The 18,583-nt window shown below is 37.5% G+C and overlaps 1 protein-coding gene across 3 annotated transcripts in view; it reads right to left on the reverse strand.

Annotated features, from left to right (window-relative positions):
* Nucleotides 1-2,936: 2,936 nt before the first annotated feature.
* The window catches only part of STK33 (serine/threonine kinase 33), a 129,310-nt gene continuing 113,663 nt past the window's right edge, over nt 2,937-18,583 (reverse strand). For all 3 annotated transcript variants that reach the window (XM_045557460.1, XM_045557459.1, XM_045557458.1), the window contains 2 exons: nt 10,714-10,908; nt 2,937-3,750 (listed from right to left, as the gene is read on the reverse strand). In XM_045557460.1, the coding sequence (XP_045413416.1) occupies nt 3,559-3,750; nt 10,714-10,908 (387 nt within the window). In that variant the 3' untranslated portion in view covers nt 2,937-3,558. The remainder of the gene's footprint in view (nt 3,751-10,713; nt 10,909-18,583) is intronic.

Raw genomic sequence — 18,583 nt, forward strand, 5'->3', positions numbered from 1 at the left:
GGAGCATCAGTTCTTTTCAGGAAGAACTAACTCATTTAGGCCTCCTGCCCGTCACTTTACTGGACTTTGGTAGGAGATTGGCAACCAGAGACAAAACTGCCCTGGTCAAAGACAATGCAGAACTGATCAGGAAAGGGTCTGAATCACTTTGTGTCGCACTGGAAGACAGACGGCACACTCAAACAGGGACGTTGAGAGGTTAATGAAGAGACTATCTGTAAAGGTGCTGACAGGGTCCGGGGGACCCACAAAGGAAGACATAACGCACCAGGGCCATAGGCTGGTCTGGGCCTGCAGGGGCGGGGAACACAGCTCTAAGACACGGCCTGGCGGGAGCCGCGGCCCACAGAGGGGGATGGCAGTGACGCTCTGCAGCCTGGCACGGCAGGCACTGGGGAATCCACGTGTGGACCTCGCTCTCCCACCATCTGATCTCCCATCGGTGCATCTGTTGACAGGATCCCAGCAAATCCAGAAGCCAAGGGACCCTGTTAATGCAGTACCTGAAAATCATTCTCTCTGGGCCAAGGGGGCCGAACAGGCAAAGTGGTTCTGGAGGGGCATATGGAAAATACCCAGCCAGGGTCACTTCCCAGAGGCCATGGCTCCCTGGTCTCTGGCCAAGTGAAGCCATTACAAGACACAACTTCCCTGTCCAATTTCAAAGCTCTGCTTACTGCTGGGAATGCATGTTTGAACAAAGCCTTTATTCTCTATTCCAAGAGCAGAGCTGGAATTTAAAAAGCTTCATTTTCAAGACTGGCTGCTTTTGATCTGTCCAACCTGGAACTTACATTTTGGAGTCAAATAGAATTATTTAAACAAAGCTTTTCAGTGGTAAGCATAAAATGTTCTTATTTTATTTTATTTTTTTTGTCCTTCTCCCCTTCCGAACACCACACAAATATTTCTACTCAAAATATAAGGACTATTCTGTGGCCAACTCTTCAAATCACAGCCTCTCTCTGCTTCCGTGTCCCTGGGTCTTTGTTTCTATAGCCTGCGCCTCTATCCAGCCTTGCCTGTGTACAGGCCACGGGAGGGGCCGAATTTTCCCTCGGACAGGCCTGGAGCAGCGTTTCCCTCCTCTGACTCCTGCTTCTGGGTTTGGCAGAATCACATGTTGCCACCCAATTTTCTTTATTAGTTATACTTTGTTTTCATTTTATTCCATGCACCCCCAACCCATTTTCTGTTCTTCTCTGATTTAAGCTCTCCTCTGACATCATCATCTATTCTTCTCAGCTGAACTTGTCTCCAGCTCCAAGCCCGCATTTACGTCTTTTATCATATCCTGCCTGCCCTGCCTCATCTGTTACTCAAGTGGGAGTGCTCATCACTATCTGCATGCCTTGGAAATAATACGTCCTCTGTCCTGTCCTAGACAGAGTATGTCCCTCTGGGTCATAGCAAAGCCCAGCTCTCCATGCCATGGAGCACAGGACGTGTCAGAGTGACTGTTATTGATGCTTGGAGTTGGCCTATTGGTCACTGAAAGTCAATCTGACGTGTGAGAGCTACTTTCTTCACAGCCCTGAAAGCAAATGGGACAGCAAGGCCAGGTATCCCCAGACATTAGAGGTACAGCAGTTGGAAAACAAAGCTCAGACATGGCCTTGTCCAAGTGTGTTCCACACAAATAACAAATAAAAATAATATGGAAATTCTCTCTAGAGGGAGTGAGCTCAATTCCTATCACAATGATTCTATATAAATAAAATGAAGGTCTAGACAGAGGAACACTAATAAAATGCACCTTATGGTAGGAAGAACAGTGGCCTTGCGTGGTGCGGGCTGAGAAAAGGTGCAGACACACTGACATGTTATAAAATGACTTTACGTTTCTGTTAGTGGCTAGTTATGGATCTTTGCTCAAGCTTACAGAGCAGAATCACCACTTTTTTAGGGCCAAGAGAAATGTGGATAGTACTCCACTTAAGAACAGAATCTCCTAATCCCAAATGATGACATCACTGTGAAAAAATGAACATTTTGAACATAGGGAATATTCCACTTTCAGGCCCAGGGAATAGGCAGAATCAAAGCTCCTGTCTTGGTTGACTTTTCTGCACAGACACCAGCAGTCACTAGGCCTCCACCAAGCACTTGTCCCTGCTCTTCCCTGCCAGGGATGACAGAAATGCAGCTCTCACCTCTGACTCCGAGAATACTACTAGGGAAGGGAAACCTCTTGGCTAATGAAGCTAGGATTCTCGTCTGATGAAGAGAACACACTCTTTAAAGGCTGGCTCACCAAACCCTGGGAGAAAGCTCAGTATATGGTTTATGGGCTCTTGATAGGACTGGAAATAATAATCAAGAAGGGAGAAAGACCTTGAAGAAGCTATGCCAACTCCAGTGTAAAATAAAATAGACAACTTATACTAAATATGCTTTGGCCAGCAGGTTCCCCCAAGAGAAGCATATTGAAGGTACTAATACTGGCAGAACAATTTAGCCAGGGCAATACAAGCCAGTGTTACTTTGACCCACTTAGAACCACAAGTTTCTTCTAAATTAACTGCAAGAAGCACATGTACTACATTTAGCCACTGAGTAGATTTAAATGCAACTAGTACGTGCTCAGCTGGCCAGGAGTGGGTCATTTTGGAGCCCTAACTGGTATTCCACGGGGGTTTGGAATGCCACTAGGTTACCACTTTATAAAAGTAAAGGCAATTGTAAATTGTTTCTTTAGAATTTGCTTGTGAAGGCAAGGGAAACATCTATTCACCCAGTTTAACTCTGAATGGCAGGTGGAAAGGAGACCCCTATAATGCTAAGAGTAATGATGCATTTTCCTCTGTAACCAGCCTCATGACCTTCCCCAAAGACGTATGCCTACCACCTCCGCAGCAGTCCAAGTGCATAATTTGCATAAAGGTGTAGAGGGCCTTACTATATTTACCTCTTGTTAATATAAAAATTAATGTGCATGGGTAACATCAGGTTTTTATTGATTTAATCAATACATTGGGAATTTAGCAGCAAGTTAATGGCAAGCAATTACAAAATCTCCTATTTTTCTACGCTTAAAGTTTTCTTAAATAATCTATAGCAACCTAAAATCATAAGAACACATGTGAATGACTGAAGCACTTCTGCTATAATGCCTATGGCAAGTTTATTAGTAATTAATTTTCTAACAAAGTCTTCTAGTGCAAAGTGCACATAATTATTTGGAACCTCCATTACCAAATTTGGCCTCTTGTTTTCCCCTATAAATAACTGTGCCTAAATATAAGAATTTGAAGCAAAACTGAGCAAGTATGCCCACAGCCTTGCATTGAGGGCATCTGTCCCCCTAAACAACATCTTGAGTTGATTTCAGCCACAGCCCACTGCCAAGCCTCCTGGTGGCTGTCCTTTAATACCATGTGCAGTTTACACTGCTTTGGCGATAACTAGCTTCAATTTTAACCTGCAAACACATGGCAGGGCTCAGCAGAGCTAAAAGGCTACAAGCTTGGCATAGTGCTGTCCTCTTCCCTCTCTCCCCTCACTTTAGTGCTAATAAGAGCAGTCCTGTTTCTGTACTGTCCAGCACTGGAGAGAACCTTAGGGTTTCTTTTTGGTTCTAGCCAGGGCCATGGATTTAGCAACGTCTTTGAGTACTGTTCCTTGGCTTGAAGTCATAGGGGTTTTCTCTATTTCTTCCTTGAGTTTAACTGGAAAGACTCTGGAATAGCACATGTCAACGCTGTCCATATCTGCCTTCTCACTGGTCGCAGGAAATTTTTCAGAAGTGGACTACAAATAAAAGGAAAGTCCTGGATTAATTTTCAGACACCAAGTAACACACATCAGTTCAAAGAAGCAGGAAACCACAAAGTTTTCCAGCATTTGCAAGGTGGGGCACTCTCTAGATATGGGATATAAACGACTCGCATTGTAAAATTATCAAATGCCAAAGAAAGCTCCTTTTGTACCTTCAAGCTAACTGAATTGCTTAGTGTTTGGTGTGGAGCAGACTGCACAGGCCCAATTTAAAAATCTCCGCCATGCAAAATGAAAGTAAATGTCTGGTAACATTTATACAGGGAAGTCCACTTGGACATACTTGTACTCATCTCATTTCATCCTTAGAGATTTCTACACCAGCTTGACAAATGTATGGATACCCTGAGAAGTACACTGTGACTATTCTTTCCAAGCTGGGCACAAAGCGGCTGCATATGGCCCACACCCACATTCTCATCATTCTTCTGCATTAATTCCAGAGACTGGCTACTAATTCCAGTCACACCACTTGGGCAGGTCTATAGACCTCTTCGAGTCTCAAGTCCTGTTAAAAATGGGGAAAAATAATATTTGCACATTTACTATGAGGGGTTATCACAAGACTATACTTCAGGGGTGGCCATGAAAGCACTTCATGGGCTTCAAAGTATGAAACAAGCAGATGGGATTTTAACAGTCACTTGCATTTTCTTAGGTCACCTCACTCCTCAGTAGAGGAGGAAGTGATCTCAAATCGCACTGTCATGAGGAAAGTAAAGTCCATTTTTACCTTAGGCCCATTTTAAAAGTGATCACTCTTAATTAAATGAAGCTGAGCATAGAGTTCCAAAAGAGCAGAGAAAGTCTTAAGATACCTACTAAGGAGGACAGGGGCCAAGACAAGGGTAGAGATACAGCAAGCTCTCATTTACACAGAACGATCTGGGAAAGGGCTCACAAGCTTAATACCTGGGTAAACTGAAAGTTGCAGTACATATGAGTTAATAATCAGGTTAACACTTTTCAAAGAATGTGACAAGATTACACGTAACACAAATGAATCTGGTGTTTCTTTGGTCATTCAGGCTCTTGTGATGCAATGACCATGTTTTATACCCAGTGGTAAGCACTTAATATATATTACCCAATAAATACATGATTTCCCAGGGCTGCAGCAAAACTTTGGGTCATTGACACTTTTTGGTACCTGTATTTCAAGAAAGAAAACATCTGCCTGATGTTTGCTTATTGCAGACAGCCCTTAAATGTGTGCCTCCTCAGATCATCCCTTGTGTCTGACTTTATAGCAGAGTACGCTAATTCTTGAGCAGGTAATACTTAAAAATCACTTTGAACCTTGAAAAGTTAACTTGTATAAAATTTGAAATGTAAAAAGGTTATTATCTCTAGTTTCCCCACACCCTAAGGAAAATTCTGGGTTGCTTCTCTGTGTAATCTTTTAAGAAGTAGAAAATATTAAAAATTCTTCAGGATTCATTAATATAGTTTGCATTCTCTTATTGAAGACTCCTTATGTTCAGCAGGAAGGTGAGGATGCGACATCTCTGATGTTCTAGTATCTGGCTGAGGACAAGTTGCTTTGCTTAGTATAGTTCTGGTCCCTAAGATACAGAATCTATCTTGAAAGTTTCAATTCATAAAATTTAATTAATTTTATACATAAATCCTATTAAAAGGTGAATCTAAGTGTAACCTTCTCTCTTTTGACATTTCTACTTGGATTGTGAGTTATCATGCAAGCAGTTAAGGAAATGTTTTTTAACATGTCCACTACAACCAATATTCTATAGACTAGGAATGGAGATTCAGTCATTTTCTTTTTAATGTGCTCATATTCATATCTGGCTTAATGTTTCTATTCTTTCTCACTGTTCCATTTGTTAATGTACTTAAGTCATTAAAATAGACTTAGAAGTTGCAGTCACCAGGAAGAAATACTCAGAAACAGTGTCTGTGGACAGGATTAGTGATGTAGGTTTTTTTTTTCTTTTTCTTTTTTCCAAAATCTCTATAGGCTCTGGTATTTTCTTCTTGGATACAATATTTGAAGATCATTATCAGAATTTTCTGGCAAAGTGGAAGGAAAAAGAAAACTAAACCAAAATGTTTAGTTGCTTTGGTATAGAAACATGATTTTTTCTATTTCATTCTATAGCAAAATGAGAAAATTATATTCCTCAGCCACATTTACTTATAATTTTAGTGATTTCTTAAATAGGTAGTACATCCCCATGATTTAATATTCACAATGTTCAAAATCTCCTCCTTGCCCCCTAGTTAACTCAACTCTGCCCCATCAAAGACAACCAATATTGTCAATTTACAGTATCCACTTCCAGAGAGATCATATGCATCCTCAAGCAAATATTAGGTGGAATCAAATGAAATTGGTTATCATTCTGTTATCATTTCCTTTGGCTGCAGGTCAAAATCAGTCTAATAATGGCAATTTCATATGGTTCAATCTAACCCATCTATCAACATGCTTTCTTCCCTGGTTTTTACACAAATGGTAGCCAACTGTAAAAACTCTTTTACACCTTGATGTTTTTTCAACTAACAATTACCTTGATCATTCCATGTCAATTCATAAAAATGTCCTTATTCTTTTTCCTGGCTGTGCAGTATTCTCTTGTTTAGATATAATTTATTTAGTCAGTCCCTTCACAATGAATATTCAGGTTTTTTTCCAATCTTCTGCTGGTACAAATAGCATTGCTGTCAATAGTCTTGTACCTGTGTCATTTTGCATATGTGTAAGTATATATACAGGATATATATTTTAAAAGTGGAATTCCTGGGTCAAATTGTTTATGGATTTATAATTTTGAAAGATATCACCATATTGCCTTCCACTGGAGTTGTACCAACTTATACTCTTACCAGCAGCATATAAAAGTGCCTGTTTTCTTATTTCTTTGTCAATTTGGTATGTTTTGTTTTTATTTTTGTTTTTAGAGACAGGGTCTCTTTGTGTAGCCCAGGATGGAGTGCAGTGGCATGATCACAGCTCACTGCAATCTCAGACTCCTGGGCTCAAGCAATCCTGCCTCAGCCTCCCAAGTAGCTGGGACTACAGGTGTGTGCCACCACACTTGGCTAACTTTTTTTTTTTTCAATTTTATGTAGAGACAGGGTCTCACTATGTTGCCCAGGCTGGTCTTGAACTCCTGGCCTCAAGCAATTCTGCCTTGGCCTCCCAAAGTGCTGGAATTACAGGTGTGAGCCATTGAAGCTGGCCTCAATTTGGTTTTAACACATGTTATAACTAATATAATTGACCATATTTTAATTTAGTTCCCAAATCAGCCTAACACTGGTTGCACTGAAACAAATCATGATATTTGTTCCTTCACTTCCTGGTAACATCAATGCAGATCTACTTCCCTTTATGCAAATGTTTAGAATGCTTATGTGTTTCCCTTGTAAAATACTGTGTGTGTACCTTACATTTCTCTTAGCTAACTTGTAGTTGCATTAAGTTTAGGATGGCATTGTTTAGGAAGCCGAATACTAATAGTTTTTCTAAAGAGTCTGAGACTCCCCTCTTAAATACCCCCTCATCAAAACTATTCCCTATCAAAAAGATAGAACTATCGAAAAATTCGAACATGGATGCACAATGGCCACCACTGTACCCTTCAGGCTGAACTGTAGTTTTCTTCACAAAAAGCCAAGCCTCTCATCTCCTTGGAAAACAAATGGCCAAGGCAAATTCCAGCTTCCAGGCTTTATCTAGGAACATGAACAAATCTTAATTTTTTGGAGATTTCTTTTGTTAGGTTATAGATTATCTAAGTTTGGGGCTTCTCCTTTTCTTCTCTCATAGCTAGTGGGATTCCTCAGGGATCTATGCTGTCACTGATGCAATTTTATAGTTTTGTAAGTAATAGAACAGAGAAATGAAAAATGAAATTGCCAAGGCTATAAGATCTTCCAGGTCATGAAAAGCAAATAGAAGATGATGAGCTCCCATAAGATTGTACGAAGGGGGAGACAGATGACAGAAGAATTTCTATATTCAGTTCTGGGGGCAAGATTCTAAATTGTCATTACAAGACTGTTGGCCATCCATTTATCAATGCAACAGAGGGCCTAAAAATCATTGTAGACTGTTCTCTGAAGATAAAGGTACTCGGCTAATGTACTGCTGCACAATGGTCAAGAAAACCTGGATATCATCAGAAAGCATCTTAGAAATCAAAGAAAAAAGTTTCTATCCTTATATAAAATCGTGACAAGTTCACACCTGAAACATTGCAACCAGCTTAAACAGATATAAAGGGACAGAGATTGTTTACAGACAAGCTACTAATATGATTAAGGGTGGAGGTTTCTTTATAAGAGAGCTCTTCAATCTCAAAAGATAAAGAATAAGAGGATATATATTCAAAATCTATAAAATGAAGAAGGGGGCAGATTTCAGCACTGTGGAGCCAGATGGCATCGCTGAGTGCTGCAGTCAGTCAGGATGGTTAGTTACACCAGGGGCTGCCCCACGCAGCATTTCAATTGTTCTTCATCTTTGACAAATTTGTACCATTTGGGATAGCTGAAGAATAGCCAGTTGTTCTGGAGGCAGAATGATGGAAAAGATGACCTTACAAGGTTCCCTCCAGTTTCACCTTTTTGTAATTCAGTACCCTTGGCCTGCTTTCTCCAGCTCATATTATTAATCTTGAAAAGGAGGCTCCATATGTGCAAGGGGAGCTATGTAACAAGAAAATTGGGCTAAATATACATATTTCATTATTCACTAGCATAGCTTTAACCTGATGAACTTATCTGGTGATAATGGATGCAAAACCTGTAAGCTCCAGGCATATCCCCGCAAGTTAATACCAGTGCATGATTACTAGAAACTGTTACCATTTCTCTGAATTTTAAGTAAAATACATGCTATTTAAGTAAAGTGGTTTATCACCATAGCAACCATTTCTAGAGTCACACATTCAAATTATAGGCCTGCACAAGGTCCAAATGACAAAATTCTGAGACAAGTTTTCTGCTATAGTTTTGCGTGTACTGGTCGCCCTCCTCTCACATTCCTGTGGTTTTCAGAAGAAAAAAGGAAGGGAACAAAAAGCATGCAGAAGAAGAGAAATCAGCTTCCAAACATATAGACTTCTTTTATAAGGTTACTCACATAAAGATCTGGGTCTTGAATGGAGTCAAAGAAAGTTAAATCTAACTTGCAAATTAGAAAGATGTAAATATCTTTATTTTCTTTGTAACTAAGGTATAATTTATATATACTAGAATGTACAAATATCAAGTGTACAGTTTGATGAGTTCTGACAAATGCATACACCTGTATTACCAACACCACAATAAAGAAATAGAACAATTCCCCGGAAAGTTCCTTCATGCCACAACCCAGTGAACTCTCTTATCCTGGGGGAAACAACTGTTCTGATTTTTTCAGTATAAATGAGTTTTGCCTTTTCTAAAACTTCACGTAAATGAAAAAGAATATAGTATGTACTCTTTTGTATCTGACTTGTTTTTGCTTAACAGTTTTAATTGAAATTTTTATTGAGATATTTGTAGATTCTCATACTACTGAAACAAGTTTTTGAGATTCATTCATGTATCAACAACTCATTCCTTTTCTCTTGCCAAGTAGTACTCCATTGTATGGATATACCGCAATTTGTTTACCCATTCTTCTGGTAATGAACATTTGGGTTGTTTCCAGTTTGGGGCTGCTTATATAGAGAGCTGCTATAAACATATCCTACAAATCTTTTTGTGAATTTCGGATTGCTGAGTAAATGGTAAATGAATGCTTAACTTTATAAGAAACTGCCAAACTATTCTGAAAGAACCGTACCATTCTGCATTCTGCAATGTAGGAGAAGTCCAGTTGTTCCATATCCTTGCCACTATTTGAACTTGCCAGTATTTAATTTTGGCCATTATAGAAAGTGTGTAGTGATACCTCATCATGGCTTTAATTTACATTATTTGACTAATAATGTTGAGCATCTTTTCATATGCTTATTGACTACTTATATATATTTTCCTATGTGAAGTATCTGTTCAAGTCTAATGACCATTTTAAAAATTGAGTTGCCTTATTGAGTTGTAGGAATTGTCTCTATACTCTGGATATAAGTCCTTTTTCATATATATTAATATTTACTGCAAATATTTTCTCCCTGTCTGTGGTTTGCTTATTTCTGTTCTTAATATGCTTTTAATGAACAAATGTGTTTCATTTTTATGAAGTCCATTGTATCAGTTTTTAAAAGTGTTTTCTGTGTTCTAAGAAAGTGGGGGTTGGGGGAGGGTAAACATTGTCAGGATATCCAGTTAATATACCACAATCTAGAATTAATCAAAATGTTACTGAATTCTATTCATTAAAAAAAAACCTGTATTCAGAACTAATAAGGTAAACTGATAAACCCATATAAAAATTTTTAGTTATCATAAAATTAGACACAAATAACTGGATAATGTAACAATTATTTTCTAAGTAGTACATAGGCCCATTCCAAATTCTGTAACCTGGTAAAGTAAAAAATTATTAATTTGATGCATGGGCCACATCTGTTATACCATCGGTTTTTGTTAAAAAAAAAAAAGTTTAGTTGGAACATGGCCATACTCATTCATTTATTGTCTATGGCTGTTTTCATGCTATAATATCAGAGTTGAGTAGTTGTGACAGGGACTATTATGGCCTACAAAGCCTAAAATATTTACTATTTGTTCTCTTACAGAAAAAGTGTGTAGACCCCTGCTCTACGTAATCACTGATCTTAAAATAAATATGTAGGCCACATTGTTAAATCATGATAGCCTATAAGGCAGAAAGAACTTCACTTGCTGTATAATGCAGGCCCTTTGTTACAAACTAACAACAAAACAGAGTTGCAAAAAATATCCCAAGTGTTGTGAGGGTATTTTACATTTTGGAGAAATGAAACAATTTGTCTTCCTACTTATTTGGCTGGTTCTTCTTACCTGTTTTTCCTCCTCTTCATGGGAAGTGCTACTGACATCAAGAACATTTCCCCAAGGCTGGTAACTTTCCAACTTGCCTTGAATGGACTGATTATTCTCATCTGTTGTATTTTCCTCATCACTTTCTGGGTTATTTTTCCATTCTTTCATCATTTCTAATACATTGATTGGTCTCACTGAAGAAAGTGTATTGCCCTATATTAACAATGAATTTTTGATGTTATAAACAGCTTAGACAATTGAAAAGATTCCTATATCTTTTAGTAATATATTCTCCCAAATTCAGTAACAGTCACATGGAAAAATTACAATGCTGAATAAATAAGAAAGCTTCTGAAGCCCATTGGAGCACACTCCCTGTACTGATATGGCTCACATCTCTTACATAATATCACTTACAACTGTGGTCCTGAGCCCCTGGGCCTCAGACTGCTATGAGCCCATGGCCTGTTAGGGACCAGGCTGTACAGCAGGAGGTGAGCGGCAGGTGAGCAAGCAAAGCTTCATCTGTATTTACAGCTGCTCCCCATCATTCACATCACCACATAAGCTCCGCCTCCTGTCAGATCAGCAGCAGCACATTAGATTCTCATAAGAGTGCGAACCTTACTGTAAACTGTGCATACAAGGGATCTCGGTTGTGCGCTCGTTATGAGAATCTAATGCCTGATGATTGGAGGTGGAGCTGAGACAGTGGTGCTAGCTCTGGGGAGTGGCTGCAAATACAGATTATCATTAGCAGAGAGGTTTGACTGCACAATAAATGTAATGCGCTTGAATCATCTCAAAACCATCCCCTCCCCACATCCTGCAGAAAAATTGTCTTCCATGAAACCAGTCCCCGGTTCCAAAAAGGTTGGGGACCACTGACTTACAATATGTCAAAGTTTAGAGAGGGAAATCGTCAGGCTTTTAAGTACAATGCAGTGTGCTTGTGCAAAGAACACTCCATAGATCAATTTCCTGGAACCCAAAGACCCCTTGTAGTGCTGTTCCTAGAAAACTGATAGGGAGGCTGAAAGAATGAAAGAAGTTGCTAGTGGGTCCAACCTTTAGGTAAGTCTATACAACATCAAAATGCCTAGGTAAAAAATCTATATTCAGTTGATTAGTCAAGTGCTTTGTCTGAGAATACAGATATTTGATACAGATATTTGATTGGAAAGCCCTTATCTGTCTGGAAAATTTAGATACAATGTGGTTGATTATAACTGACTCAGTGTACTTTTCTTACCCTACATATGACTATACCAAAATTGACCATATATTATCTATAGTTTCCCAAATATAATACCCCATTTTATGTGCTGAAAAATACATGAATGCAGGCTCAAATGGCTCCTGCCTTGACTAGGTATGTCTTAAATATTTTTGCCCCCAATTCAAGATTGTTACAGAAAATTTGGACAAGAAGCTTGGATCACATTTAGATGAACATGAGAAATTCAGGTGTGAGCACAGCTATGGAGCAATTTCTAATTAATCTGGTATGTGGATGTACTGAAGTGTTAAGCATCACACAGAAAACTATGAGACAGGGCACTTTAAGGGTACTATTCGAATACACTGTTGAGGTTTTGGTGAGTTTAATATATTCATGGTTAAATGCACAGGCAAACATTAAGGATGGAATTATAATAACTAAAAATGAGGATCATCATCCAATTTATTCCCTGCGGTTCTCCTATGTCACCCTGTTTTAAGAAGGTCAATATTCTTACCACTTTCATAGCATCCTATTACCCCTTATACTGATTGCACTCATTCATACTTTACCCACTTATTCCTAGAATGCCCTTGCCATTCCTCTCTGCCAACCTACAGCCTACATTTCCTTCAGGGCTCAATTTAAGATTCATCCCTGTCAGGTATCCCAGAACTCCCAAAGATGTAGTCAACTTAAACCCAGGTGAACCGCAGATGGAGGCTCAGAGACAGTAACCATAAAAGAGTTGAAGTCATCTAAGAATGGTAGTTAGTCTCAGAGTTCTCATTAGAATGAGTTCTGATCTCCAGGGCTCTGCCTGATTTCTACGATCCATCTATGCTCTCTTACAAGTACTTGGCCTCATCTTGACCTTTTACCCTAATTTTCATAAAATCAGTGTCCAGGCTCCTAGAATGCAAGTACACACAATTTTGCTTCAATTTGCTTCTTTCACTCTCAGAGAGTGACAATCTGTCATATCTATGTCTGTAATTCCAGTTCTTGGTTGCCCTGCCCTAATAAACTCTCCCCAGGTTAACTCTTTGGATACTGTAGTAGTCACTAATGTTGCTCACTCAACATTTCTTCCTTCTAGGCACATGTCAGAATTTCACTCTCTGCCACTTTGGGACATCACCATGTGAATTACTTTGGCCAGTGAAATGTGATTGGAAATGGTATATATTATTTCTGGGTGGAAACTTCAAGACATAGTATACAATTCATCATGTTCCCAATTCCTGCTCTGGTAACTACAGAAGCACAGAGATGGAGCCTCCCTCAGCCAAGGTCCCCGAGTGAGGGCAAAGTGAAACAAAGCCTCGATCCCCTCCTCCCAGCCAATATGCAACAGAAGTATTAAGAGCACTAAGATTTGGGAATCACTTGTTACCAATGCATAATTTGGCTTATACTGATACAGACAGCAAAATAAACATTTACATTCTGTAAGTTACCTCCAAGAAACCTTAAAAAGAGTGAGCTCAATGTACAACCATCATGCCCAACAGAATTATAATTACTACAGAACTCATATGCAATCAGTATGATGTGATAGCCCATTTATTTAGGCAGTCCTTGCTTTGTACAGTCCTGATACGCAAGAATTCCAGTTATCATGATTTAGGTAAACAGCATCAGTTCCCCAATAGCAGAATTCAAATTTCAGTCACTGTGGCATATTAATTATAATTGCATAAAGGTCAAACTTCACTGTAAGCTCTTTAGTCCACAAATCAAACAGATGCACATTATGATCAGTGACTGATTACATCACTTCTTTAAAAGGCTGGTGGTGACTGAACACTTGGCATCTGCTATTCAGTTTATATACAGACAGCTAAGTGTACAGTTGCATTACCTCCTTGTTTCCCAGCGAATTAGCCAACAAAGATGAAATTGAAGCAAAGAAAAGAAAAGTGATAATGCTGGCAGTGAAATTCAAATTAAATTTACATGGAATAACAGAAGAAACAGCTGACTGTGGGAATGTGGACACTGCCACCATTCAAGAGTATTTGCCAAGGCATAAAAAAGACACTTCCTCTGTAATTATAAATTCTATGACACAAAGAAGGCAAGCACTATTTAAACTAATCTTGATAAGTATTTTCCCACAAAAGATAGTTTAATCTTTAGTATTTCTAATATTCTAAATTACAGAGTGCTAAATGAACATTAGTTTTACTTTTGTTTCCTTTCCCTATGTATCTATACCAGAAAGTTTTCAATGTTTTTACAAAAAATTTTAACAGACATAGAACAATCATAATTTTTCTCATTGTTTATTAAGATAATTGTTCACAATTTCAGCCTGCACTGTCATTTTTACCATCCTGTGCTACCATGAAAAGCAAAGGTTGCCTGCATCGTCTTGAATCTGCATCTGTAGCAATCTTTCAAATGCCTGGTTCACATATACATACATACAACCTAGAGCTTGGCAACTGACACTTTAGGTGTGTAAAGCAGAATGCCTTTGGACTCAAAGACATGACCTTATTTCTCATTCCATACAGACTGTGGAGAAGAGCAAAGGATCTAGAATAGGAGTATTATCCCTACAAAAACATCTATTACTTAGAAATCTTTAATTCTTTGCCTCCCATATTCACTTGTGATATCAAGCCTGGGCTCAGTGGTATAGAGTCTAGGCTTTCCCTATTGTCTAAAACAAGTCCATCCAATAACTTACTATACCACCTACTCCTTGCTTGCCAGCAGTTGAAAGAGAAATTACATCAAATACTTGGACTAACCAATAAATAAGTGGCCTATGACTACATGTCATGAGCCTTCTAGTTCAACAGAAATTATAAATGAACCAACCAACCAACCAACCAAAAATGGGGTAGAATGGGGTAGACACTATATTTATGTCACCTCACCATCAGAACACTAACCTCTTAACACCCTTCACTGGCTGCATCCAGGGGGTCAGACACTCATCAAACTATGAAGCAGCAAATGGCAAGAAGGCAGCAGTAATAGTTTGATAATCTGAGGCTATCACAGGCAGAGACCCAGCCTTTCAGTTAATAAATTTCCACTTGTTTAACCAACAGATAGTCAGGACTATTAATTTTATTTTGAAAAACTTGGGGAAAAAAACACTCATGGAAGAGAAACATTGGTCAAATACCAAGATTTGAGTTTAATGCCTTAGTAGACAGACCCTACAAATGATGACCCAATCATACTTCCTCATCTAAAAACATTTATCTTTTTAAGGGTAGTGCCTATCAGTGTTCTACAAAAATAAGTATTTTTTTAATGAATGAATGAGTGACATGACATGACATATACAAGCTGGGGTAAGACAGTATGACACAAAATCGGCAAAGCTAAAGGAAACATTCTGGATCTTTAGCTCATAGCCATCATATTCTATTTTTGCAAATAGCTAGTACACTTCATTTTGTAATGTTCCTAGGAATAAATTTTTTTCAATAGAATAAATGTAAGAATTTAAAAACATAAAAGGATAGTCAACTTCAAAAATTAACAAACTCCAAAGCAAAACAATAAGGTGCCAATTTTCACCTAATAGTTGGGTGTAAATTTAGGTTTGCTAATACCCTGTGATGGTAAGGATGTGGAGAAACAAGCACTCTCATTTACTTGCTTTCTATGGGAGGGTAAATTAGCAATAACCTATGAAAATGCATAATGCATATTCTCTTTGACCAGTAACTTCACTCTTCAGAATTTATGCTACAGATAAGCTGACATAGTATGCAAACATATATTTATAAGAACATTTGTTGTATCACTGATTATAATAGGAAAGATCTGAAAGAAGTTAAATGTTCCATATTCACAGAGGACTATTTCCAAAATAATAGTGTATCTGTGGTTTGGGATACAATGTTGTTGGTTTTTTAAAAAATATGAGAAAATCTTTCTAACATATATGAGGGCTGTCTGGAAAGTATCCAGCCATTGTATCCATGTATTCATTGTATCCATCAATGGATACTTTCCAGAAAGCCCTCGTATTAGGTAAAAAATAAGAGTTGCATAATATGAACCCATTTGTGTAAAGCAGGTGCTAAAAATGTATAGAATGTTTTTGAAAGGATACATAAGAGACTTAACAATGGTTATCTTTAGTGACAGAGAATAAAGGAATGAGGGGAGAAAGAAAGTTATTTTTCCTGTTTTCTTTACTCATTTACCATGGGTAATCTCAACTATTCCCTTTATATGACTAATAATTAATGTAAATTATAGCAGGAAAATATATAACATAAATCTGAAATACCCACAAAGGACAGAAAGCACCCAAGAAAATCACCAAGCATGTCCTGACGGTTCTCATGAGTCCAAGGCAGCAAGACACCAAGACAATAGCAACCAGTAAAGTAAGCGACTGTGTACCACTTTCAAGTTTTTCCTAACAAAGTCATCTCAATGACTTTTTTCCACAAATATAGCAGCTATGCAAGTATATAAGGCTAATATTGATATTCCTATTCTTCAGGAGGAAACAGCTTGAGAAATTAAACAATTTACCCTTGTCCGAGAAGTACATTTCCAACTGCCTGCCAAGAATTTCTAGTTCCAGTTAGAGCGAAGCTTTCCAACTCAGTAACTCAATATATTCCAATCCAACATTCTTCACACTGGGGTATGTGTATACCTGGCCATACATGAAGAATTTCCAAGGGATGTATGGGCAGAGATAGTTTGCAGGGAATTAATTTTAAGGCCCTCAATTTCCCTCACCTGCTTGAGCAAGGATTTGCAGTAGTCCTTTCCATATTCTTTTTCTTAAGTCAGCTTCTTCCACTTTACAAAAACCAGGCAAAGCTTTCACCCATCTTGAATCTTACTTAAAATGTTTTAAAAAAAATCTCTGGAGCACCAAAAAGATAATTTAAAATTCTTGTGTTGGTATTCAGAAAGCAAATGAACCTAGTGATTTGGCAGAAAATCCTTTTGGAAGTGAGATGCTTTATTTCTTTGCTTCCAACAAAACTGAAGGAAGACTTAATTAAATTTTTAGTTGGTACAGCATTGAAAATTATTTTTGATTATTTATTTCATCATACAATTTTAGGTATATCTCACTGGACCTTAGGTGCACAGGATTGAATTATTATCCTTGCCCCCTCATGACATATTCTTATCAACCCATGCAAAGTTTTGTTTTTTATTTATTCATTCATCTATTTATCATATAATAAACATCTGTAAAATAACTATGCAACAAGAAAACTAGAAAACAGACAATATCTTGCATCCACCTGGTTTTCCTCCATCCTGTCTTCCTGCTTTCTACCACCTGAGGAAACCATTATCCAGAATCTTGTGATTATTATTCCTTTGCTTTCCCTTTTATATTTTTTATCATATCTATGTATATTCAAAAAATTATTTTTTGTTTAAATCATTTTAACTTGATAAAAAGGGCATCATGCCTTGGGACTTACTCTTTTTTTCATTCAAAGTTACATTGCTGAGACCACTGGATATTACTGAGGAGAAAAAATGAATCTCGACTCCTACATTACACCATATGTAAAAATTAATTCATGATACAATAAAGATATAAATATGAGGGATAAAAATATAAAAGCTTTTAGTGGGAAACATAGGTGGTTTCCTCCTTACCTTAGGGTAAGCAAAAAAAATTACTGGGTAGGACACAAAAAGCATTAAGTATGAAAGAAAAAATAATAAATTGAATTTTATCAAAGGTAAAAAGTGTTCATCAAAAGACACCATTAAGAAACTGGAAAGACAAGTAATAGACTAGAAAAAATGTATGTGCATATATATGTAAATATATGTATTTGCATGTATATTTATATATTATATGTTTATCTGTAAATGACATTTTTTATATGACATTAAATATGACACATACATATATATACACACACAAACAGCAAAAGGCTCAGATATAGAATATACAAATAACTTCTAAAAATCAATAGGAAAAAGATATAAAACCAAATGGAAAAATTGGGAAAAGACTTGAAATAGGCATTTTACAAAAGAAGACACTCAAAATGCCAATAAGCAACCAACTTATTGGTTAACCAACTTCATTTGTCGTTTAGGAAATGCAAATTAAAATCACAATGAGACACCATCAAATATCTACCAGAGTATCTAAATTTAAAATTTACTGACAATAACAAGCATTGGAGAGGATGGAGAGAAAAACCAGAACTGTTACACATTGCCAGTGAGTGGTACAACTCTTTGGCAATTGGAAAACTCTTTGGCAATTTCTAATAAAGTTTAACATAGGCCTACTGTATCATCCAGCAATTTCACTCCTAGATATACATACCCAAGGAAAATGAGTGCATATGTCCACAAACAGATTTGTACAAGAATGTTCATAACAACTTTATTTATACTAGTATTAATAAAAGGTAGAAACACCCATATGTTCAACAGGGAGAACTGATAAATGAATTATGCTATATTCACACAACAAAGTAATATGTAACATTTAAAAACTACCCTTCAAACAACAACTGAATCTCAGAGACATAATATTGAGTGAAAGAAGCCACAAAAAGTATATACTGTAGATTCCATTTATATAAAGTACATCAACAGATAAAACTGATCTATGGTGAAAGAGATCAGAATAGTAGTTACCTTTGGGAGGAGGGTAAGGAGAGTTACTGACAAGAAAAGGGA

Source organism: Lemur catta, chromosome 7 (assembly GCF_020740605.2).
Source record: "Lemur catta isolate mLemCat1 chromosome 7, mLemCat1.pri, whole genome shotgun sequence".
NCBI classification, from domain to species: domain Eukaryota; kingdom Metazoa; phylum Chordata; class Mammalia; order Primates; family Lemuridae; genus Lemur; species Lemur catta.